The sequence below is a fragment of the Propithecus coquereli genome, unplaced genomic scaffold, assembly GCF_000956105.1.
Source record: "Propithecus coquereli isolate 6110/MARCELLA unplaced genomic scaffold, Pcoq_1.0 Scaffold42, whole genome shotgun sequence".
NCBI lineage: Eukaryota > Metazoa > Chordata > Mammalia > Primates > Indriidae > Propithecus > Propithecus coquereli.
In genome coordinates this window covers 7166764-7192290 of record NW_012149952.1, presented here as the reverse complement: position 1 = coordinate 7192290, position 25527 = coordinate 7166764, and the positions used below count along the sequence as shown (strand labels likewise).

The following is a 25527-nucleotide window of genomic DNA, read 5'->3' as shown; positions in this document are numbered from 1 at the left end:
TTAAAAAAAAAAAGAAAAACCACACACAGCAAGCCACGAATATGCTGCTGTCACAATACAAATGTTTATTAATGACTAAATGCCAGAGAAGTTTTAACAATCACAAATCTTCGAGCTCTGCGGTTGTTACCCATTGTATGATCAATTTCTAACCCTCAATACAATATATACTTCATTCTATGGACCTTAGCAGTTGTTACCCATCAATATCAGCTATAATTTTGGATGTCACACATAACCCATATCTGTGTTACCAGAGCATGTCCTGCAAATTTGTACCACCCTGCATAGGGGAACTACAGAGACAATAGAGAAGAACATTTGTAATCAGGTGACTTTAACTACTTGGAACTATGTGTCCTTACCTAACTAGCTGTTTTGCTGGCAACAGGGTGTGAACACCAGCTGTCTTTAAAACAAATCCAGGTATTAAAATCTAATTTTTCCTCTAACTTTTGACCCCAGAAAAGCTAATTAAACTTATACTTGAGGTTTCCCTGTTGGCACGACCTGAGCAAAACTGCACAGAATTTTGGGAGTGGCTGTTTGACGAGCCATTGGTCTAAATAATTTGGGGAAAAAATCCTGAGGTGGTGGAGTTGCTGCAGGGGACATGGCTATGAGTTGATGTGACATGGTTTAGTATTAATTGTTTGTCAGCTGTCAGTAGGCTGACCTAACGTTCTAGCATGCCTCTTGAGGGCCTTTCCAATTGAGCTCTTGAGAGGAGGGTAGGAAAGTCAGGAAAAACATGCAATTCCCTTTGGGGGAGGGAAAGCACCTCGAGATTTGTGAGCTTCTCTGGGACAGGTGTTTACCACAAATGTCACATCAATTAAAGGAAGGGCTGTAATGAGAGAAAGCCTGATCCTTCAGGGGTAAAAGAGAAAGCCAAGGTAGCACCAGGGAGCCTGGGCACGACACGGAAACATCTCTGCTTTTACTAGCTGAAGGACCAAGCATACCCAGTGAAGGGGCTGGCAGTGTGTTTGGAATTCCCCTCCTGACCCGGGCATCAGGTGGAACTCCTCACCCTCAGATCTTTACCTTCGAGACTCTCCTTAATGTTTCCTGTGACATTCCAGGTCTACCCCCACCCTTTCCCCCTGTCCGGCACTGTATAGAAGGAGAAACATCTAATGAAAGAAGTAGCTGATGCCAGTTTTGGCCTCCTTCTCCCGGGGGAAATGGAGCAATGGGCGGTCTTGCTCCGGAATGGGGAGTTTACCCGCTCCTTCCTCATCGTCATGGGAACAGGCAGTGCCTGGAGGCACAACTTCCTCCTCAGAGGAACCTGGAAAATAGTAACAACGTTAACTCCTTGTGTTTCTAGACTTCATACTTTGCACAGCACCCAAGGCACTAAGACCTAATGTTGAGTTTCAAATACAGTATGAGGCAAGAAGGTAAGGCGTGAATGATTATCCCCATTTGACATGTAAGAAAACTGCAGCCTAAGAGTAGAACACAGATCTCTAAATCTAGGAGACCACCGTGGAAGCCGAGGGAAGAGCTCAGTTAGGGAAGAGAAAGAGTAGACAGATACCCTGTGCTCAGAGCAAATTGACAATACCACCACCGGGGAAACGGGGAAGAGGACGACCTCCTAATAACCACCACCACCCTACAAGTAGCCTGACTAATTTTACCAAGCAAATGAGTAACAAAGCTGGAGCCAAAAGCTTACAACACTGTATGCAAGGGAGAAAGAAAGTGTCATTCTTTAATGACTCTGGGGAGGACTTGTAATCTATGACTGGGCCAGACTGAGGCTTGTTTTTAAGGACAGTGTCATCTACAGGAAATGCAACATCTGCATCTTCTCTATGAAACTGAATTGCCTTTGGATTCCAGACTTCTTTAGGGTCGAGATCTTTAGGCACTGGGACTTCTTCCACATTCAAAACTTCTTCAAGATTGACAGCCAGGTCTTGCGGAGGGTCTGGAATTGTATGGAAAATAGAGACATCTTCAGTCCCTGGAGCCACAGTGATAACCTCATCTTCAAACTCATTGTCTCGGTCTTTCAGAGAATCTGGAATTTCACTGTGAATTTGGGCATCCTCAGGCTCTGGGACCACATTGAGAACTGAGTCTTCTTCACGATTGGGATTTTCTTCAGAGTCTTGGTTTCCACTGACATCAGAGGCTTCTTCATGTCCTGGAATTTCTTCATCATCTGAGGCTTCTTCGTTGTTTGGGACTGCACTCACATCTGAGGATTCTTCCTGGTCTTCAATTTCATCAAAATCAGAGACATCTTCAGGGCCTGTGACCACATGGAGAGCTGGGACCTCTTCAGGGTTGGGGGCTTCTTCGGAATCTTGAGTTTCCTCATTATCTGAGGCCTCTGCATGGTCTGGGATTTCATTGGTTTCTGGGGTTTCCTCATTATCTGGGATTTCATCAGTATCTGAGGCTTCTTCATTGTTCGGGATTACATCAAGATAAGGAACTTCTGCAAGGTCAAGATTTGGGTGGTCTTCAACATCTTGTCCTTCTTCAGGGTCATGGTTTTCTCCAGAGTTCAGAACTTCTTGCACATCTGGGGCTACTTCAGGGTCTGGGACCACATCAAAGCATGGTACTTCTTCAAAGTTTGGAATCTCAATGAGTTCTGGAATTTCATCATCAGGTTCTAGAATATCTTCAAGGGGAGGAAGATCATCAAAATTTAGGTTATCATCATCATCATCATCGTCATTATCATCTTCTTCTTCCTCAGCAAGCTCTGGTATGCCTTCAAGATGTGGGCCTTGAATCTCAAGGTCATTTGGGATCTCAAGACCTTGAATTTCCCCAAAGACTACACCTTGATTGAGATATTGAAATACTAGCTCTTCATTGACTGACACATCTTCCTCAGAGGACTCTTCTTCCTCAAGGGGCTCATCTTCAGCAAGGACCTGGCCTTCAGGAAGGGCCTGACCTTCAGCAAGGGACTGACCTTCAGCAAGGGCCTGATCTCCAGCAAAGGCCTGACCTCCAGCAGGGAACTGACCTTCATCGAAGGACTTGCTTTGAGCAAGGACAGCAGCCTGGACTTCAGCAGAAGTTTCCACAGGATCAGAAAGTAAAGAATCCTCTTCCATCTTTACGCATGCACTCCTGAATGGGAAGAAATTTGAAAATGTCAGTTAGTTTGTGGACTTGCATTAATTAACATAAAGATGATCTGGAATTGAAAGATCCCATAACAGAATGTGTTTCAGGCTAAGCATAAACAACCCCCTCCCCCACCCAAAAAAACTCACTGGATCTTTCTCAGGTTCCTGCGTCTGATAAAATCAAGGGCTTCCGGGCTGGATGTCCATATATGCTTAGCAACCTGCTTCTGAATATGGGGAGGCACCTGAGGGTAAAATTAGTAACATTATACTTTATTATACAGCACCTTTTCATTTAGACTCATCTCATCTCTATCGGGTATTCAGGAGTGAAGGCACCATGACCAGTTAATGCCAGAGGAATTTCCAGACTGAGGTTTTGTGGCAGCCTGCTTTGGCTACCCTCAATGATGCAAGTACAACTGTCCCCTGCCTTGGGAGCAGGAGAGGGATGTGTACAATAAATGCATTCAAAACTTTCACCTACCTGAAAGAGGACATCCCAGTTATCAATCATTGCACGGACCACATTGACAGAAGCAACATAGTGGTCGATCCCCATGCTTGTTTTCCTGGTCTCCCTGTGGCCAAACTGTCCCCTCTTCAGAAGAGCAGATCCAAATATCAAGGCCAAATTGGTGGAAGTCATACGGTTGCCTGGAACCTAGGTAAAAGAAAGCAGAACGTGATTGACCCTGAGGTAGTACTGGAAGTTGTACAAATAGATATGTCTCTCTCATTCCCCTCACCACCACCACCCCTGCCTTGCTCATATACTCCCACACATATCCCCTACTACATTCCTCACTACCCTTTCCCAGATCTTTTTACCAACTGTCCATCAATGCCAATGGAGTCCTCGCAGTGTTCAGTGATTTTATGCAGGGCCCTCAGCAGACGCTCCAGGGTGTCACTGTGGCAGGATGGTAGCATGTAGACCAGCAACTGCAGGGCAGAAAGCTGATCCTGAGGCTTCAGACCTAGAGAAGGAACACAGGGGCTGGCTCAGGGGGCTAACCCTGACAGCAACCTGATACCAAGGGGAATGAGATTCTGCTTGAAAATTGCTGACATCTCTAGAGAAAGTACCCAGGCAAATTGCCTTTGCTCATTTCCAAAGCTTGAGCTCAGGAGCCCCGAAAGCAAGTACTCCCATCAAAATCAGACCTCCTCTATAGAACCTGGGTTTTTCTTTGCCCTGAGAGGGCACACACAGCTTCAAAAAGCTCTAGAGAAATTTCCAAGCAAGAGACTTATAATGGAGCATTAAGAGATACAAAAGAAAGTAATCTGGAGAGTTTTTTTAATTAAAATTTTATTTGCAATTGACAAATAATAATTGTATATATTCAGGAAAGGTTTTTTCTTTTTCATCTTCTTATGTTCATTCTTCCCTAGTTTCTTGAAGTCTTGCAGCCTGAGCTCTGCCCTTAGACCTTCCCCCCCCCCAGACCCCTGTAATATTTCCTTTCCTTGCCCAACAAGGGAGGGCAGAAGACTCACTTGCTGTCAGGAGGAAGGACATGTACAGATCATCTGGCAGCACAGAGTCCTTCATGTCACAGAAGAATTCCTTGAGGAGTGCAGCCACATCGTGCACATTCTGATTGTCATCCAGCACTACATCCACACCTTTATCAAATTCTTCACGGAGCTAGAGAAAGGGAGAGAAGACATGGACTGTCGGCCTGGCTCATGACAGGTCCCTCTTAGTCATTGCTTCAGTAAGTTCTAGGCTTCAGTGGAGGTAGCTGGCAATATCGTGTGCCTGAGTGGCTAGAAAGAAGATCTATCCCCCCCCCCCGCCCCACCAGGTATAACACTCCTCTCACGTGTATGAGTGAGCCCCCACCTCCTCCTGCTTTTTCTCACCAAAGGAACAAACACGTAAACATAGTCAATTTACCTTACGCACTCTCTGCACAGAGTATTCAAGAGTGAAAATCCCCACTGTGTGTAAGCCTGAAAGAAAAGACCAGGGGATACTAAGCATCTCTGACCCCCTTCCCCCAACCCCCGCCCATGGCATTTCTCTTTTCCTCCCCCACTACATCCCAACCCCCACTGGTGTCAAGGGAATGTTATCCAAGCCCTTTCCTAGAATCCAAGTCCATTTCTAGAACACCCCTTCTTTCCCTTTAATTGCCTCCTTCTTTGATTTAACCATTTGCAGCTCCCTTACCATGCTCCTCAATGAAATTGCAGCAAGCCTCAACAACCTGTGGGATCTGTTTAGCAACCGGATTGAGACTCATCTTCCTTTTAGATCCCAGAAGCCTCCTGCCCATCCGGAAGGAAACTTTTGAAAGTTGCAGAGTCTGCAGCAGCAGTGCCCCGTCTTCCAGTTCAGCCAGGGAATCCACTGATATAGCACCCTGTGGAGAAAACCAGACCATCTTAAAATGGGGGAGAAGGAGGGTCAATTCCAACCTTCCTGAGCACTGCCTGACATTCAGAACGGGAGGCATTCTCTCTGTGGCAAGCCAAACACATCACTTCAGCATGTTGTGTTAAGCTCCCCTCCCCGTGAGGACACAGGCCTCAACTCTCTGGCCCCACATTCCTGCACACCTCAGGAAAGCTCCCTGCCTGAACACTGGATGATTTAACTTACCCGACGACCACGGCGAGTGAACTCCCGGGGCAAGGTGGGCTCTTCCCGTCTGCGACTGAAAAAGCGCCGGATGCGGCCAAACATCCTCTGCACCACGTTTCCCCGACGACGACGACCAGAAGCCGGACCAGTGGCTTCTTCAATCTGCATCGCCGCTGTCAGTTCAAGATGCTTACGGCGGGTAAACTCATTCGCAAGCACCTCTTCCAGGCGAATGCCAAATGTCTTGAGTGATGCAACTGGGGATTCAGGGAGAGGAAGAATGAGAAACGTCAAAGCCCCGCAGCGCCTAAATGAGGAGGAACTGCAGAGGCTGTTGCACTCCTCCAAGCAACCACCCACAGTCAACCCCACCCCTTCAGACCCGCAGCGCCCCTCCCAAAGGAGCAAGCCAAAAAGACCCTGCAGTGGTTTGGCAAAAGGACTCAGCTCCACTCAACTACCCAGAAGGGGCTCAAAGTCCCTGCCTTAAGTCCTACCAGGGGGTGATCACCTTAAAGCAAAGATTTCTTCTAGTTGATCTGGCTGGGTTGGGTCCACCAGGAAGGCTCTGGCAGGTCTGGGAGGACCACCCCATGTACCTGCAGCTATTTCGCAATTTCCTGATATCAACCCCTACGGGTTTTTTTTGGGGGGGAGGGGTAGTGTCACCTGGAGCAGTGGGCACTGCCCAGTCTCCAGTAGCCAGGGTCACACTACAGAGGGGGTGCAGCATTCTATTTCTTTTCCAAAGAAAATACAAGAGGCCCTTACCTCTCTGTTGCCCTCTCAGAATCAGGAACCACTTCTCCAGAGTGTTTGGACGGTCATTTCGTAGAGCTACGGGAAGAGAAAAAAAAGACACGCACACGCAAATAGGACTTGATAAGTGACTAAAACATAGCAATGCATTGATCTGCAGCAGAGGGAGGGGCGGCGGGGGTAGGGGGGAGCTCAGCCCAGCCGGCAAAAATTGTTTTGCTTTCTCTCAGCCTCAGTTTCCCCGCCTGACAACAGAACCAATCCTATCTGAAACATATGAGACTCCAAGAATTTAACCAAACCAGACAATCTAAGGCTCCACGCGCGCACCGCGCATCTTGCTACGCACCAGTAGTCGCTCGTCACAACACTTAAAACATAAATTCGAGAGCTCTGCGGCGCCCGCCGGGATCATGCAACAGGAGAGGGGAGGGGCTCTGTGGGTAGGGGTCGCCAAGTTACTGCGGGCGCGCTCGCACTCTGGTTGCCGTCGGCTCTCCGCGCTGCGGCGTAAGAAGTGGCGACACCTGGCCGAATCCAGCAGCGGTGGCTGCCCGCGGGGTCTCCTCGCCCTTCTCTTTACCCAGTTCAAGCTGTGCCCGCTGCAGGCGCCTAACGAACCTGCCGCCTCTTGCACTTTCCAATCTTGCTGGGACGCCCCTCGGCCCGCGCTACCCCTTCTCTCCTCCCTTTGGCTCTCCCCTCCAGATCCCTGCCCATACCCCTGAGATCCCCTGGTGCTCTCGAACCCGATCCTGCGCAGTGTCCCGCTCGCTCCCGCGCCGCCAACTGAGGTGGGCAGCGCTCACGTCGCACCTCCCGCCGCCACCCCTCCCCCCGCCCCCGCGCCCGCACCGCCCTCCCTCTCAACGCATGGCTTGGCGCGTGTTTCCCTCCCTCTCTTACCATCTCCCTATCTCTCTCTACTCTCAGTCTCTCAACCGTGTTGTCTCTGTCCCAGTCCTCTCTCAGAGTGTCCCTCTGCTCCTCTGTCTTGCCCCGACTGATGCTCTCACCACACCTGGTGCGTCTGTCTCTTCACCTGTCCTCTGTCCACCTGTCTGTCCCTGACATCTGCCTGTCTGCTTTACTGCCTCTCAACCCTCAAGCTTCGACCTAACTCAACTAATCTTTACCTCTTCTTGTACAATTCAACAAACAGCCTTCAACTCCTACTTTCTGGGTTCCCCAGGCGCCAGGAGAACGGACCAGGTCCGAGACCAGGAGCGAGCCCCTCCCACTCTCCTGGACCCCTGATCCCTCCTGTCCTGCCCAGAGGGTCCACTCACCCGAAGGTGAGGATGCCACGCTCCGGGGGGTACAGCTTACCTCTGTCAGGTTTGAATTCGGAGAGGAAATGTCTTGCCACGAGTTCATGGTAAGCAATCTCTTGTAGCTTCAGACGCTCTAACTCTGAGAGGCTGTGTATAGATACCATCTTCACCCTGCCGTCCGGGTTGTGTCTTGGGGCTCCTCCCAGGACATTCACTAAAAAAATGAAAGCGGACAACAACAGCAAAAGGGGCATGATTCTGGGGCATAGTGTCCTTGCTGCCTTCCAAAAAGGAATGCAGCCACCCATTCTGGAATCGGATCATTATCAAGCCTGCATCATCCAATTGTCACTGGACCTGGTGGAGGGAACTATAAGGGGAAAGTGGAGGGGGAGGGCAAACTGGGAGGTGGCCTCACCCTCAAGCAGAGCAGTCTCTGGTTGCTTATTAAAAAAAAAAAAATCAGCCCTGAACAGATAGTCCAGAAAAGAGAAGACATAATTAACAAAAAAAAGTAGAAAGAAAAAAGAAAAAGAAAAGAAAAACAATTTCTTTAAAAAGACACTTTAAGACAAGAGAAATATAGCATTTTTCATTAACTAATTAGAACATCGATCGAGCTTATTTTTATTTTTTCATGATGCTACTCGATGCTGTCCATGTTGAGTACGAAGGAGACTTTTATCTAGGTTTGGAGCACTGCAAATTTATACAACTCTTCCAGAAAACAAACTGGACACGTGGATATGGAGCCAAAAATTGTACCCAGGCCCATTGACCCAGCAATTCCCCTTTTAGGAAACTATCCTAATGAAATCTTTCTACAGACAGGAGAAACCATATGCACATGAACCATAACAGTAAAATAAATAAATAAATAAAAATAAGGAAAGAAAAGCTAGCACAGCAATGAGACTAGTTATGTAAATTACATAATGACCATAGTATGGAAAATTATGCAACCATTAAAGTGATATTTACAAAGAGCTTTTAAACAACAAATACAAAAAGCAGAATTTTCATTAATTATGATTACAACTATGTGAAGAAAAACATGCATAAAAATAAAAGACTGAAGGAAATGCATCCAAAGGCTAAACAGCATCATATTAAGTGAGGAGATTTTGTTTGCCTTTTGCCTTTTCTCTATTTACCAAAAACTGTACGACTTGGTTATATTACTCTTTCATGAAAAAAATTGATTTGTACCAAAACAAACATCATTTCCAGACCATTTCCAGTGAGACTTTTTATACAGAATCAGTGATAAAAGTGGAGTTTGTCTTAGTGTAATGGTAAACTTGTCTTAGTGTAATGGTAAACCTGTTTTATATGGTAAGCCTTCTCCACGATGCCCACTATCCCATGCTGCTTCCAGACTTCATAACATCTCCCACTGGGCATCTCCTTGCACCTCACATAGAATCTTTTCCTAAACATTTTTTATTACTTATTTGTTCTTTCATTCATTCATTAAAAGAAAAAACAACTTGTATTAATTGCCCACTTTGTGCCGGGTGCTATAGATTCAAAGGATGAGCAAGATAACTCTATTCCTGTCATAAAAGATTTAACAGTGCAGTGAAGGAGATACACAGGTTAGCAACAATTTGCAAAACCTTGTGGTAAGTCAGTCTGCCAAGATATAAACAAAGTACTGTGAGAGCAGAAAGGAGGAAACATCTAAGTCTGCCTGGAGACAGGGGGGGGGAGTGTCCAGAGAGAGAGAACAGCTTGTGCAAAGGCAGAGATGGGAGAGAGGTTGTCATATTCTTGAAGCTGTATAAAGGGATTGGAAGGAGATAAATCTGGATAGGCAGGGATGAGATCATGAGTGGCCCCGTAAGCCACGTTAAGGAGTTGGACTTTCTCCTAAAGGCAATAGAGAGCTACTGCAGGGTTTTAGGCAGGTAGTGACAGAGTCAGAGTAGCACCTTGGAAAAATCACAGAGCCTTGAAAAAGCCCGGTTTAGGTAGAGAGCCTGAAATAGGTATCATCCAGGAGGCAAGGGATGCTGACACAAGTCAGTGTCACCGGGGCTGGAGTAGGGAATGAATTTTACAGATGGAATTGACAGGACTTAGGGAAATAGTTTAATTGTAATGGAAAGAAAATAATATAGGATAGCTCCAAGTTTATGTTTTGGGTGAATGTGTGTATGCAGGTTCCTGACAGAGAAGATACTTCTGGATACAGGGAATTAAACTTTTTGACAAGAAGGAAAGTAGTTATATGCCACTTTTCTGAGCTTCTTTTTCCTATGAAATTTTACAATAATATTCTATATATTATGGGGGAAGCTTATTATGGGGAGCAGAGAAAAGCTAGGTAAGGGTTTATAACATAATCATCTAAATAAATGAGCTATCCTCTGTCAAAAAAACCCCTCACACCTTGTATTTTTTCCCAAAATTCTTTTATGCCCACTTTCCTTAATGACCAAAGTCACAGATGTCAGAAATAAGTGCAGTATAAGAAAAGATGAGGCGTCTTTCTATGGCTTTTGAACTAAGCTAAGAGGAAAACCCCTACTGTATTTTAAGCTCCTTCAACTGCAAAGCATCATCCTCTGGACCCAAAGTGAACACCTAAGCCCAAGCACCAAACTCCAACCACAAGTGACCCTTTTAACTAAAGGTATATGCATCTAACCACAGTCCCAGACTAAGCCTCTAGCAATGCCTCATTCGAGATAGCAGGTCCATAGTCTATTAGTCTAAGGTCTCATCCATTACAGCCTTGATCTGGCTTAATTTTTCTAACATCTCTCCCCTCTCCCCAATCCAGACATTTTTTTGGTACCAGTCTTGGTACTTAGGTATCTAGGTACCTAGGTATCTAGGCTTGCCAGATCTGGCCATCCAAAGAGCACAGCTGGTTCTTTCATCCAAAACCAGGATGAAAATCAATCCCTTCTCTCCACCCAAAATAAGGTAAGAATGAACAGTAAAACCCCCAAATCAACAACAGCCCAAAAAAAGAGAGAGTGACAGAGAGAAAAACCTTTGAGAGATGAGTCAGCCTAGAAGCTTACAATTCGAAAGGAAATCAAAGGCCTTAGAATAAACCGTTTGTCATTGCCTCCCTGATCCAACATACTGGGCTAAACTTAAGAGCAGTTATACCAGCAAAACTGTCACTGTCTTACTTGCTTTCAGCCCTCTCCAAGGCACCAGTAGGATACAAGACAGAAGCAGAGTTAGGAAGACCAGTGTGCCCAGAGGAGAAGCAGATGGGTGGGTGGAGGGGAGATGAATAGGCTGGCTTCAGCACTATGGGAGGCACATAACAGGTTCTCCTGTTTGAATACTCATCCTTGGGCCTGACTTTGCAAGCTGAACACTAAAGGAGGCTTCCCACAGAGAATGAGGTGCCAAGGGACCTCTCTTGCTGCAAAGTATCTTCCCCTTTCCCCTTCAGCACGCCATGGCACTAGCCTGAAGTGACCATGAGATAAAAAAGATACTCAAGAAGGAAGGTGAAAGCAACCTGGCTCAGTTTCAGTCTAGAATTCAAGACATTTGCAAAAACTCTATCTTTAGACAAATATCTGTACTGGGCACTGGAGATAGAGGCAAATAGAACCGATTTTGAAGCCAGGCTTTATAATTTTTCAGCTGTGTGGCTTTAGGAAAGTTGAATTCTCTGAGACTCAGTGGTTTCCTCTATAAAATGAGGAAATGACATAGTACTCATTTCAGTGGTTGTGTGAGAATTGAATGAATAATGTATATGTGATATTTAGCATTGGTTTTTAATAAACATATTAACATTGAAGGTCCTTTGCAGAGGACCTGAGTTTACCAGGTCTTTGCATTGACTGACCTACTCTGTTTAATCTCTACTAAATTTGAGTTAAATTAATACAGAGTATTAATACAGAATAAAGAGATCTTAGAAGACTATTGGAAATAAATTTTTCTTCTTCACTCTCCAATTTCATTAGGGTCAAGTATTAAAAAATCATCTTATAAAATTTAGAAAAAACTAACTGCATAGGTCAATATTTCAAATGTTATCATTCAGATTAGTAAAATGCCTGTATGTCCCAAAATTTATTTCTCTTTCGAACCATCCAATTTTACATTGTCACTACTAATCATTTGGATCAGTAAAGGGGCTAGAATATTAGCAGAACCCAAGAGGGAGAATTTGAACGAAGAGCAGAGAGACACCCAAATCAAGTCCCCAGCAATACAAAAGGGCAAACACACTTGGGTGGCATCAAGCCTGTACTTCGGGTCTTCCCGAAATGCATGGCACAGATGGAGAAACAAATTAAGGTCAGAAAGGTCACCCACTTTGACACTGTAGGGAAGGAAATGCTTTCAGCTGGGCATAAACCCACAGTCTTCACAATTTGGAGGACTAATTTACTCCATTGCCTTCATCAAATCATTAGGAATGTTGCAATGCTCATTGGTAAATACCTATGAGAAAAAGACAAGGACTGCACTGATGCTGTGGCTTGAATCTTTATAAATCAGGGCACTTGATGGCACAATAAGAATTTTGCTCTAAACCTCTGAGAGCTCCTCAGGGTTTAGGCAATTGATAGTAAATGGGGCTGGGTGCCCAAAATGTATTGCATCTACATTATTCAAATGTCTACAGGCAGTGACAATGGATAAAGACATCCCCATTAATATATTGCAACATGGGAAAGAGATATGGGTCTCTATATGAAAATATTTGGGCACCAATTTGGTCTGCTAACACATTACCTCATTCATCCCTGAGCATTAAAGAGTTAGCTTTAAAGTTGTTATCCCATAACCTCCATTTCAGCAAAGGCTACAGAAGCTGTGAACAGCATGGCTCATTTTATGCAATGTGGTGGGTGGTGATATCCCAAGATAATTAAATCTGGGGACAGTGTTCACCAATACATGGAGCCAGCCCATCATGTCATAGCAGAAGCTCATAAGCTGGAGGTAGTACCGTTAAATTATATTCAGAAAAGCCTTGGCTTCACACACACACAAAAAGAATGTTTCGGAAACTACTTGGAATATTAGAATGGTCCAAAAATAAAACGGACCTCAGCCATTGCCTAGTCCAAAACCTCTGTTCTACAGTTCAGAAAACTGAAGCTGAGAGAGAGACCGGGGTTTCCCCAAGGCCATATAGCAATTTGACAGCAGGGCCTGCAAAAGAACCCAGTTCTCCTCAGTCTCCCAGCTCTTTCCATTATCCCATCCACCTTTGCTCACAGTAGCTGCAAGATTCTGCAACACTAAATAATTAAATAAAAAGAATGCAAACATAATCAAAGCCTGATTCCATAAGCCAGGGGAGGTCATATCCGAAGGAAGGCAGCCACCACAAATTACAACATCTTTGTAAAATAAGTACAGTCGTCATTCAATAGAATGTGGAATGCTCTTTTTAAATTTTATTTACTAAAGAAACAACTCAAGCTCAGGATGGTGAAAGGCAATTTTTATGCTATAAACATCCCAGAGCATAGTGTAAACAAGGCAGTGTGACATCAAATACAACAAGATATAGATATTGTCACTATTATCTGCAGTATGTGTCAGGGTGCATAATAGTGCTGGCATCACAAGCTGTGGCACATATATCTTTTTTTTTTCCTTTTTATTGCTGCTTCTACTAAATTGTGGTGGAAGACGTAAAAAATAAGATGTTCTATCAATAGGAGGTAAAATGTTTTAATGCCTAATTTGTCTTGTGTTTGTCATTTTCTTAAAAGCTTTCCTTATGTCCATTATCTCCAGATGCTAGCACACAGTAGGTGTTCAATAGTGTTTGTTAGGTGAATCATAGGATTAAAAACTCCAAGCGTTTGAGAGAACATAAAGCTCTTGCAATTAAAACAGCTACTCATGATTCATGAATAAATGAATCATGTTATTTTATTCTCACGACAACCCCTGGGAAGGAGGTAGGTTGGAAATTATTTCCCCCCATTTTACAGACAACAACAAACTAGGGCTCCGGAGAGGTTGTGACTTACCTAAAATTGCACCAAAAATTACCAAAAATGCCATGGAGGAATTTGATCTGGGAACAACCTATCCCTTCCTAGTCCCTGGGCCAGGACTCGCCCTTCCCACTAAACCATTGGTAATCCTCACCAACATCTGCTTTCTGGAACTGGGAAAGTCCACATCAAGACTACCTTCTTTCCTAAGGGAGTGGCTGGATTTTTGGGAAATAGGAATGAAGATAGATGGAGATACATAAGCATGTATGTATATAGCTTCAAAAGAGACTAGCATGATAGGTAAGGTAGAACAGGGAGCTGGATAGAAGGATAAAGACACCAAAGGGCCTATGTATTCATCCCTTCACTTCTCTTAGCCCAGCCCACCCCCACCCTAACATCATGGTATCCTGGAAAGCTCCTAAGGTATGGACTGGAACTTGGGTTCAAATCCCAGCCTCACCACAAATAAGCTCATGCACTCACCAACTATGTGATTTGAACTAAATTATTTCACTTCTCTGAGCCTCAGATCCATGTCCTTACAAAATAAAAATCATGATAGCTACTAGATATGGCTGTGGTGAAGATTAAATAAGAGACAGGGTGGAATGAAAGAATCCTCCAAAGTGTACAGTGCTGTACCAAGGTGAGGGACTGTGGCCCCAAAGTATCTGGGAGTCAAATTTGAGAGGAAGACTGAGCAGGGACGCTACTATCCGGAATGAGACAGATAGTACACCCTGCTGAAGAATGCCCCTGCACCATCCTTTGAAGGTGAAAATGAGTACTCACTCACTGTCAGCAGGAAACATACTTTTCAGATGGGATAAGATGAACTGTTTCTTCACTGGGTCTTTCATGATGACAGATGCAAGGCAGCTAACTGTGGGGTATGAGGGGATTAATCTAGTCTGTGAAGTGTAGAAAAAAGCTAACTGGCCCACAAAAGGGATTTAGTCCCTACCTTTGGCTTCCTCAGCACAGTAAGCAAGCTATCCATGCTGGGGATGGTGGAGGGAAGGGGAAAGCCATCTGGAATGGAAAGCCCCAGTTTCTGCCCTTGGGATCTTGAAGCCTAATTGAAAGTCACATAAATGTCAAGTGTCTGAAAGACTATCAAGAAAGGCCTGTGGGTCTAACATCATCCTTCCCTGCACTAATATAAATATATTTCCTCTTTTTTGTTCCTTTAAGGAATATTAAGAATTGACTATTTCCCCAGGCCCACCAGCATTGGACAGACATTTACTCAGCTGCAGGTTTTTAGTAAATTCTGATTCATCCTTCTCATCTTCTCCGCCACAAAGCTTCCCTCTTTGAGACACACTCCCTTTCAGACACACAGGTACACACTCCCGCTCACAGACATCCCTCTACACAAATGCATCCTCACAATCTCTCACATATGAATTTTCACACACACACGGAATCCCCCCTCCAATGTGCTCACTACAAGAGAGGGAAACAGGGAAATGAGACTCTAAATTAAAGGCAAGGCCATCAACATTTGCCTCTCCAGACCACATCTATGGCTTCCACAGAGTGGGCATAAGAAAGACAGACCAATGGGGACATTCCCCCAAACCACCTGAACAGAGACCATGTCAAGAAAACCTTCGGAATAAAGAAGTTCTCAGAATGTGTGCTGAGAGCTCCTTCTCCTCCACCTTTTCCCCCTACCCCCACCAGCTTCTCTTCTCCTTTGATTGTATCTTCCCCAACAAGCATCCAATTTTCTGCCAGTTTTCTTTTTCAAAATCCTCTCTGAGTGGCTGTCATAAAGAATTGGGACTGTGAGAGATGTTTTTCCCTGTAATTTTCATCCTAGGAATGGTATTTTAAAACGATACTGAAATAACCATATTTTCAAAATATCATTGTCTATCTATCTATCTATCCCCCTTCAAAAGTAGACCACTGTCTTGGCTATGTGGTGGGGAAAAAAAAAAAGCCCTAGACCAGGAGTCAGGAGGCCTGCTCAGTTACCAAGCACCTGGGGTGGCCTTGGGCAAGTCACAGAGCATCTCCAAGCCTGAAACACAACTGGCATAATCTATTATTATCCTGTTTATTTAAGAGCCCTCTCATCTACGGAGTCCTCTCCGTTCGGGACTTAGCCAACTCCAGGACACAGGGCCAAGCAGCTGCTTATCCGTAGTTGGAGAGAGAGTCCCCCAGCCTTTCTGCAAGCCTCTGGGCGCCAGAGTGCGGGGGTCTGAGCTAATCTCCCTCCTCCTCCCTACCTGAGTCCTGGCCACCGCACGCCCTTGGCCCTGAACTAGGGAGGGGGGGAGGTGCGGACTCAGCGCCCTCCACCGCGTGGGCGCGTGGGCTTGTCCTCTGCCTCTGGCTGCCACCCCGCTGCGGAGCGCGGCCTTCACGCTGGGCTGGGTGGCGCCGCCGCACGCGTGCGTCCTGCCCTTTATGTAGTTCAAGGGAGCGCAGTACATGCAAAGTTAAACCAAGATCCCTGCGGCGCGCAACTACCACTCTCCGCTGCCTGCTCCGCTGAGAATTCAAAAAATTAAATCTTTCTTATGCGCTCTGTGTTTCAGCCATTGAATGCAAAAGCTTAGGCAACTTGTTCAGCACTCTCAGGCCTCCTCTCCCTCCCTCCCGTCGGGGTCTCCACTTGGCGTGCCCTCACCTCCCTTTCTCGCCCCGCAGAGGGAGGCGATCAGGCCCCTGGTGCTCTGCCCCTGCACTACCTCTTGGCGACCCTCCTGATGTGGCCAGGGAATAAGAGGCTGCATGACCCCGGAGAAGAGCTGCAGACAGGGCCAGCACTTGGCTCTGTCGCTCAGACTCCGCCACCCCCACCCCCACGCTCTCCGCAAAGCTTTCTGCGGTGAGAAGGGGGCTGATTCAAAGCAATTTTCTACACAGCAGCCAGCTCAGTGCCTTACGCATACCTGTTTGCTGAATTCCCTGGGCCACTCCTACTGTGTCTCACTGTACCCCACGATCTTCTCTTCCCTTATTTAAAGCTGATCTCTTCTTCAGGATTCAGCCCAAGGGTCCCTTCCCTGAGTGCACCGAATTTCCCCTCCCCTGGCCATGCCACACAATCTCACAGTACAGGTGAAGAAAAAGCAAAAGTGGAGGTTCAGATGGCTGAGAAACTTACCTAAGGACACAGCTAATTAGCGGCAGAGCCAAGATGAAGGCCCAGAACTCCTAGATCCCAGCTGAGTACACTTTTTGCTACACCATATTGCTTCCCTTCTGCCCTGACTTATGTAGCATTCAAGGGCAAGAAACATGCTTTGTACACAAGGACTGCACAAGGAACAACCCCTTCCCCTCCTTGCCTCACTCTTTCTGCTCCTTGCTTCCCAGTCTTGTCCAGGACCTCCTTTGCTCTTCCAAACTCAGAAACAAAAAGGTCATTTTGTTCAAAGTTCAATGAGCAGCAAGAGCAAACAGAAGCTGACTTCACAAAGTTCTCCACCCACCTGGATGGCAGTGGTTTCAGCAACTTCTCCCCTCCCTTCCCCCCCAACACACACACACACACACACACACACACACACACACACACACCACTATAGTCTTCATTTTTCATGTTCTGTTTTCTTTGCATATCTAGGCACCTAGGGAAATGAGGCCATCCACACCTGTCCAAACCATCTTATCTTTTAATACCTCTTCCAAAAATATCCTCTTTAATTTGCAGCCCACTAATCACATACAAAAATCATCATTCAACCAAGCAAAAATATAGTATTTACAAGAGCTAAGTCTTCTTATCTGATGCAACAAGGGCAATATGGGGTTATAAATGCAAGATCTCAAGAGAGGGAAATTTCAAGTACATAATTACACCCCCCTCCAAACTGACTTCTCACCTCTCTTGGGCCAAGTAAATGGACAAAAGGAGAGTGTTATTGACAAAGAGGGACAGAAATGGAGAAGAAAGGAGAGAAGAGTCAAGAATGTCAGAAACTAAGGGCTAGCCCAGCAAGAGGTAAGAAGGAGAAATAGATTTAGGCTCTGGGGAGAAGGAAGAAAGGGAGGGGGAAAGATAGAGCTCAGCTGCTGGCTCCAAGCATAGCTACTGTGGAAGCCCAGAAAGATCTGGACTTATTCCCCAAAGGTTCAGAGATGTGGCTCTTGGGGTCCTGGATTGGAAATGAGATCTCCAAACCCAATGGCAAGTTTTTCTTATCTCCTAGTAAAGACAGAGAGAGCTTCTGGCTCTAGCCACAGCTTTGGTGATGCTCTTTTCAATTTAAGTGCCACCTTGCTATCATCACTACCATCACAATGCCCTTGCCCTCCTCCTTCCGGAATTAAATAAATCTTACCCAACACAAGAATGTAATTTGAAAGCTCAGGACAATTTCTTTTTCCATTGAGGGAGAGGATCTTTCCCTCACCTCCTGTTGGAAATGGGCTGGGTGCTGCCCCTTTATACATTCTAGAGCACCAGATTAGGAGAGGAGGAGAAAGGGAGGGAGCAGCAGTCTGAGGCTGGTCCAATTTGTCCCAGGCAGTCATATTCATATTCATATTCTTTCTCCTATTTTTCCCTCTCTCCCCTTCCCCACCCCCATTGGATTTTTCTGTAGCCCCTCCTTCTCACCCCAGCAGCTCTGCTCACCATCCTCACTGCAGCATCCTGGAGCCAGTCCCTCTCACCCTGTGATAAGGGGCTGATATTAGGGTATATCTTTCTGGCGATGCTTGCTTTTTAATGTGGGATTTTAGACTGATATGCCAGGAAAAGACTCGGGTTGGGGGGGGATGTTTCATAGGAGATAAAAGAAAAATCAATCCAGGTAGCCAGTAACATGGGTTGGTGTTGGGGGCAGCTGGGAGACATGACTTGAACATGAGTGCATAGGGATCCAATTTAGGCAGAGGACTGGCAGGTTATTGGCTTGGATTACAGCAATTGCCTTGGTAACATAAATACACAAAGACCTCATGATATATATAGAGAAGGTAAATATCACTTAGCCTCTGTTTTCTCCACTAAAAAATAGAGGAATAAATGCTTACCTCATAGCACTGTGGAGAAAAGCATGTGAAATTAACATAGGTAGAGTACTTAGCATTTACCTTGCTACTGAAGCCCAGAGAGGGAAAAAAGCTTGCCCAAGGTCACAGAGTAAGTAACAGAGTCAGGATTAGAACCCAAGTCTCTCGAACATCCCCCCTCTGCAGGACGGGTGCTTTCCACTCTAGTTCCTCCTCTGCCAGTGCTATCCTTGGGGACTTGGTGGGGGTGGAAGTGGGGAGGTGGGTTAGGAGCTGACTCTATGCATATGAATACAAACACTCTATCCCTTAGTACCAGCCTCAAGGGCTCAGGTTCCTGCCTCAAACCCCTTCTCCTCATCACTCAGGTACTCTCCCCATGCCATCTTGTTCTGATCCATTGCCACTTTAGCACCAACTCTGATGCAGTGACTCACCCTCTAGCTGTCCAGGGCCCCTGCCCTCCAGGAAAGAGGCTTTCTTCTTAATTGACTGCAAAAGCCTCAGCCACAGTGAAACAACACCCTTCCAGACAGGCTTACAGATGGAGGGCTTTGAGGAGGAATGCAATAGCCCCTTATCCAAAGCCACTGGCCTCCATCCCCACAGTGCCTGGGATGCCACTACTGGAGTCCTCTCTCTAGGTTCCTTATGATAATTCCTGATGTACACTTGAGTCTGAGTGTTTCCAAGGGATTTAACCCCAGATATGTCTTTGCTGCATGTATAAAGCCTGTGCTGTGTGTCTGGCACTGTGCTAGGCACTGGCAGGGCATAAGGTAACAAGAGACATCTCTAGCATCCAATGAGTGCTCACTACAAGTTTAAAAATATTAACGTGGTACCTTGGTAAGGGGGTGAGTTAGGAAATCCCTGTGGGGAGGGGAGGTGATGGGCAGAAGGGCTTCATTCCAACTCCAAGGCTTGAAGTTGTGACCTGGACCTTCTTGTTGCCAGTAAGTGTCATCACTAAATCATTGGTTCCCTTAAACATGATACATTGCACGTTAACTGAATCCTGCCCATCCTCTGCCTTTCTGGCTTAGTTTGGGGGCATTAGCTGGTGGCCATGACCCCCTCCCAGCCTCTGATTCCCTTTACCCCAAACTCCCATATCTTTATCTTTTTAATGAGGGTGAGGGAAAGAGGGAAGGAATGGGCATCTTCAGTATCTTAACTGTGATAATACTTCATATATATTACCTCCTCTAAACCTCGTAACTATTCCATGACCTAAGCCAAGGTAAACAGCTACGAAGTGGCAGAGCTGGGATTCGAACCTATAGTAACTCCGAAGTCTGTGTACTTTGCGCAGCGCTTTAAACAATGGGCCACTGGGTAGTGGAAAGGGAAAGGGCTCCTTTTCCTCCGCCTCCCTTTCCCCTGCTGTTCAACTTCAGATCCTCAAGAAAGGAGGCAAGCGGAGGACAGGAACCAGACGGTCATCTGGCTGCGGGCCATCCTGGAGTGACCCCTGTAGCCCACCTATTGTGGGAGGCGACCTCGGAGTTTTCTGCGGCGGGCGGGGGGAGCTATGCAAATCACCTTCAGCGACTCTAACGCCCGCCTGCGCCAGTGACTCCTTGTTCGAGGTCGCTATTCTTGGGAGGGTTTGTGTGCTAAGAAAAAAGCTCACCAACTGCCCAAGAGCTGTCGTGGACCGGTGTTAGGCTGCAGATAGCCCCGCCAGATTTGGTGACATAAGTGGGAAGGAAGATCATTTCTAGCGTCCTACTATGTGTCCAGCTAGGGGTCAGTGATCTCTAATAGTCCTTGCCTTTTATACAGAAAATGTATTGTTTTGCAAAATAGTGAGCTCTCCATTAAGAAATATCTTCAACCTAGATTAGAACCGGTTTCGCAAAAAGCTTGTCTGCTGATCTCAACTCCTTACTTCTTGAAACCAATGAAGCTTTCCAGCCCTAACAGTCACCCGCTCCCTCCCATAGGGGAGGAAGAAGCAAGTGGGAGGGGGGGGAGACGGGGGGCGGGGCAGAGGTCTAGGCGGTGCAGGGGCAAGGGGCCAGAAGGAGGGTGCGGTGAGGAGGAGCCTCCCGCGGAGTCGACAGCACTCAGGGTCAGGGTCCCCGCAGAGCCCTCTTGCACACCCGCTGACTCCCGGACCTTCTCCTTTTCCCGGGTTCAGACTAAATTCTGCCTGCACCCAACTCATTCACTCCCCTTGCTTGGGAATAGGGAACATGAGGGCAACACCCCTGGTCAAAGGAAAAGAGCATCTGTGACAGCCCCGCCTCGCCCGCCCATCCCCCCTCCCGTATTCCCCCTCCTCTCCTCGCCCCCCTCTCTTCCGCCTAGAGAGAAGGCGGGGGCGAGCGGTGTGTGTATGTATGTATGAATGTACTCGTGTGTGCGCGCGCACGCGCACGAGTGCGGCACGTTTGTGTGTGCATTCGGTGTGTGGCCGGGTGTGAGGGGGATGTGTGCGGGTCAGGTTTTCGCCGAGTGCTTGGTGTGGTGTGTATTTGGTTTGCTTTGACATGGAGCATGTGTTTGTGTGTGCATGCTTGCAGGTTGTATGTTTCTGCCGGATTATAGTGTGACTATGTGGGTGCGGTCTGGATGTGGGTGTGTTTGATGTCTTTGCCGGGGTTTGTGGTCGTGCTGTGGTGAGTGTATATATGTGGTAAGTGTGCAGTGTGTGTATGTGTGTGCTCCCGTTGAAGCTGGGGTGCATATGTGTGTCTGATGTGTGTTTATCTTTAGATGCAAGGTGTCAATGTGGGATTACAGGTGGTGTTTGTTGAGGTGTATAGTGTGCATGTTCGTTAGGAAAGTGTGTCTATAAGTAAGTCTGCTTGAGGTGTGTGTGTTCAAAGGTTTATTATGCATGTGAGGGTGCAGCGTGTCTTTTGGTGTAAAATGTTCATGTGTGTGGTGTGGACGCATGTGGCCAGTGTATGTGTGTGCTCCTGTTGAAGCTGGGGTGCATATGTGTGTCTGATGTGTGGAGGGGTAGAGATGGTGTGTGTCTTGAAGGGGATCCCTGCGTGAGTGTATAGGTGCTTTGTGTGAGAGTACAGGGTTGTCTAAAAGAACCCAGATGACCGTGTTTGTGGTTGGGGATTTGGGAGGAAGGGACGTTGGGTCAGTACTGGAACAAGGAAGGAAACAAGGGTCTGAGACCCCGGCAGCGATGCCCGCTGACCTGATTTCCCCCGTGGGGGTCTGTCTGCCTGCCCACCTCGGTGCCTGCAAGACCTGCTGGGGCAGGGGGTGAACTGCTGCTTAGAGGAAAGAAGAAGAGGGCACCGGACATGATTGGCCAGGTAGGGTGCCTAAGGCACGGTGTAGGGGTGGGAGTAAGGTGGAAAAATTCTTGTTCACTGACATGACAATCCCCATCCCCCAGGAGATTACCACTTGGTTCCCAGCTGAGCCCACCTATTTGCTCAGGGCCTGCTGTTTCACACCTTTTTGGCTTTGTGTGGGCAGATCCAGTTGCCTGGAAGCCCTATCCCCTTGGGCCTTGTAACAAACTCCTACTTATTTTTTTAAGACCTAACTTAAGAATCACAAAACTTTCTCTGCTATTCTGTAGCTTTCCCTCCCAACTGAGGGCTCCCTCCTTTGAGTCACCACAATTACACTCTTCATACTTCTCATGACGTGATCATACATAACTGCAATTATTTGTCTCTCTTTTTAAACTCTAAGCTGCTGTAGAGAATGCATGGTATAAAGTGCAAATAATAGTTGTAATCATAATAATGTTGCCATTTATTAAGTACTTACTGTGTACCAGGCACTGTGCTAAGTGCTCTTACTTGCATTGTCTCCTTGAGTCATCACAATGCTCCCGTGGGGTAGATAGAGCTATTGTCACTATTTTACACTTCACACATCAGGCTCAGTGTAGTTAAGTAATTTTCCCAAGGTCACATAGACCATAGGATTCAGAGTCGGTATTTGAACTCAGGTTTGCCATATTCCCTAAACCTTTCTTTTATACTAGGTAACGTCACTAAGCATCCCCCGATTCCTGCTAGATGCTGAAGTCTCTGTAAAAGAGTACCATTTCTTGACAAATCTTTCTTTTGAGTTTAGCAACAGCACCAAGAGTACTCAACATAATTACTTTCTTTGTCTCCCGGACAGCTGATACTTTCTCCACCCAATTACCTGCTTTGTTGACACCCCAAACTCTTTAATTACTCTAGGCACAGGAGTACCTCACCAGCTCCAGTTCTGGGAGCTCTCCTTAGGCTGGTGCTGAAAGAAAGAGCTGAAAATAAGCGTTTTCTAGCCATAGGGTCAGGGGAATTGGGTTTGGAGGGGAATTGGGTTTAGAGGGGAATGGGTTCAGGATGGAGTAAGGAAATGATTTCACAGCTCCCACTAGACCCATTTTTACAGCATCACTACCAGAAGTTGGTATTCAGTGAATTTCAAGCAAACCAGTCATCTCCATATCAAACTACATGTAGAAAAACATGCAGAGCCCCCCTCAGAAAAGACTACCAAATGGGCCCCATTTCATATTATTCATGAATGCGGGGAGCACTGTGCTTGTCTAATGGGGCTCACGCTGCTCTAATGCCTTCTAAGCAGCCTCATCTGAGAAATCCAAATTAAAACAATACATTGCGTTTTGGGGAACACATTTATGGGGGGCATGGTGTCAGCCCAGTCATAGCTGAAGGGCCTCTGGAAGCACTGGCTCCCAGCTCAGCCCCCAGGGAGCCAGCCTAGACTGCTGCAAAGAGATCAGGGGGGTGCATAGCGAGGGACAATTCAACAGTGGTGAGTCACTTCACCACTTTTCAGGGGGGAAAGTGAGAAGCACGATTTAAATTGCCACTGTTATTATTGTGCCCTTTCAGCTGGCACAAATGAGCCTAGTGCGTGGATGAAAAGCAGCTGGAACATCCATAAAGCTTCCCCCCAGCTGGGCCTGGGTCAGCACCTCATCCCGGGTGGGCAGGAAAAGCATTGCCTAAAGTATTATGTAGCCAGAAAGTCTTTTTCGGAGGAAATGGCCAGGGCTAGAGAGGCCAGGCTAAGTCATGCAGGGCACACACCACCTGAAGCCCCTTGGTTTCATCGCACTTAAGTCCGTACAAGGAGTTCATGCAAACTTTGGTATCTGCCAGCATCTGGTCTCAGGCACTCAGCTTTTCTGCTGCTGCGGGGCTGATCTGACACCTCCTCACTCTCCTCTGAATATACCAGCTTCACTTCCGCTTCCTCACAGCCCCTCATGTGAGCCCTCTCCCTCTTCCTAGAAGGTTCTCTACCTGCCTCTCATCCCCAACACACACACACACACACACACACACACCCTCTAGACAACCTGTCTAAATCCAGTTGTGTAATTTCCACTTGGATTTGTGAAGACCGTCTGTTTCACTCCAGCTCCATGCTCAGTGCACAGCTCAGTGCCTGTGAAATGGGGGAAAAGCTTCCAACTTTAAAGAAGCCAAAAGCTCCAGGCTCTGGCTCCAAAGATACAGCCCTGGGCCAGAGGCAATTAGCATAATAGAAAGCTCCCCTTACTCCTCCGACCCCCACCACCCATATAAATAATGGGATAGGAGGGGCTACCAGGACCCCTGTCAACACTGCTACTGCTACCACCATGGGATGAACACACACACACACACACACACACTTTCCTTGGAGCTAAAAATCACCACCATAAGTCAGTCTCTCTCTCTCTCTCTCTCTCTCTCTCTCTCTCTCTCTCTCTCTCTCTCCCCCCCACCCCCCCGGAGTTCAGGGACTGTGTCCCCATAACATGAAGATAATATGAAGAATTGTAAAGGTGTAAAATGCTTTAATAAACCCCATTACTGTCCAATATAAACAGAGATTTGGTTGTTTTCACCCTAAAAACAAGAATTTGTAGGGGCAGGGCACCAAAATGTGAATTTTATTGAGGAGAGATCTTGGTTTCCTCATGAGTGTAAAACCCTTGAAGATCAGGTCTTTTATCTTTTCCATGAGGGAAAAGAAAGAGTACAGGCTTTGGAGTGGGACAAGTTTCAGTTGGTATCCCAGCTCGATCACTTACTTGCTGTGTGATCTTGGGAAGGTTACTTCACCTCTCTGAGCCTCTGTTTCCTCAGCTGTAAAATGGAGATGTTAACACCTGCCTTAGAATTGCTTAGATGACTGAAGGAGGTAAACCATGGAAAATGCCAGCCAAGTGCCTAACACATATAGTAATTGTTTAAGAAAAGGTTAGTCGATTCCCTTACGAATTTTTGTTTTTCCTTCACATGGGGCCCAATGTCTCAACCAGGGTGTTCAGGGAGTGGAGCCCACTGACTAAGCTGCCAATTTTCCTCATTACTGGTTTGTCTGACACTCTTGAAATAGCTCCTCTTCTTTTAGGATGATGTTTTGATCAGCCTAATGCAGCCTGAAAGAACTGGACCTTAAGTCCAATTCTCACACTGCAGTTTCTTCTCACAGTGTTAATGAGAGCAAGGTTTCAGATGTAATACTCCACACAGGAAAGTTTCAAACTTTCTGTTCAGTGTCCAGACTTCCCTCCACCTCAACTGCAGCCCCAGCCCCAACCCTGTCTTCTAAATATGTGCCTTTGTGCTCAAAAAAAGGAAAGAATGACTATTTCCTAGCCAAGATTACCCTATGACTTTTGGGTTGTTTCCCCTCACCTCTACTCTAGAAATTGAGAAAAGTTCCTAAGGCCACCCAATTTCTAGCAGCCACCTAGACGGAATGATGGGGAGAGAGATGATGGTTTTCTGAGCAATGCTATGCAGCACCTAAAATGCATCTCCAGTTAGTTCTTATTTGTTTTTCTCAGTTAAAGGAAAATAAAATCTATCTTTTGCTAAAACTGGGAAAGACCCCAATCTGTGCCCCTT

The 25527-nt window shown here is 46.4% G+C and overlaps 1 protein-coding gene across 3 annotated transcripts; it reads right to left on the bottom strand.

The window, feature by feature from the left end:
• Nucleotides 1-40: 40 nt before the first annotated feature.
• On the bottom strand, nt 41-17044 carry ARHGAP36 (Rho GTPase activating protein 36). Of its 3 annotated transcripts, none has more exons than XM_012653504.1 (12): nt 16818-17044; nt 7792-7950; nt 6475-6540; nt 5722-5960; nt 5290-5482; nt 5014-5069; nt 4611-4761; nt 3939-4087; nt 3595-3771; nt 3255-3352; nt 3002-3108; nt 41-1294 (listed from the first exon to the last, which is right to left on the bottom strand). In XM_012653504.1, exons 2-12 carry the CDS (start codon nt 7898-7900, stop codon nt 1137-1139), a joined length of 1503 nt encoding a protein of 500 aa, XP_012508958.1. In that variant the 5' UTR covers nt 7901-7950; nt 16818-17044; the 3' UTR covers nt 41-1136. The 3 variants fall into 3 exon arrangements, with proteins under 3 accessions (XP_012508958.1, XP_012508957.1, XP_012508956.1); XM_012653503.1 differs by having other exon boundaries at nt 17007-17043; XM_012653502.1 differs by lacking the exon at nt 16818-17044 and having other exon boundaries at nt 7792-8044.
• Nucleotides 17045-25527: the final 8483 nt, after the last annotated feature.

What these genes read in the sequence shown, in the direction of transcription:
- ARHGAP36 (XM_012653502.1), bottom strand. Translation starts at nt 8,044, where the DNA reads ATGGGTGGCTGCATTCCTTTTTGGAAGGCAGCAAGGACACTATGCCCC. An exon ending in CGAATTCAAACCTGACAGAG is followed by an intron (nt 6,541 to 7,791) that starts GTAAGCTGTACC and finishes CTCTTCCCGTAG; the next exon opens with CTCTACGAAATGACCGTCCA. An exon ending in AAGCAAGTCCTTCGATGAAG is followed by an intron (nt 1,295 to 3,001) that starts GTCAGTTCCCTG and finishes ACTATTTTCCAG; the next exon opens with GTTCCTCTGAGGAGGAAGTT.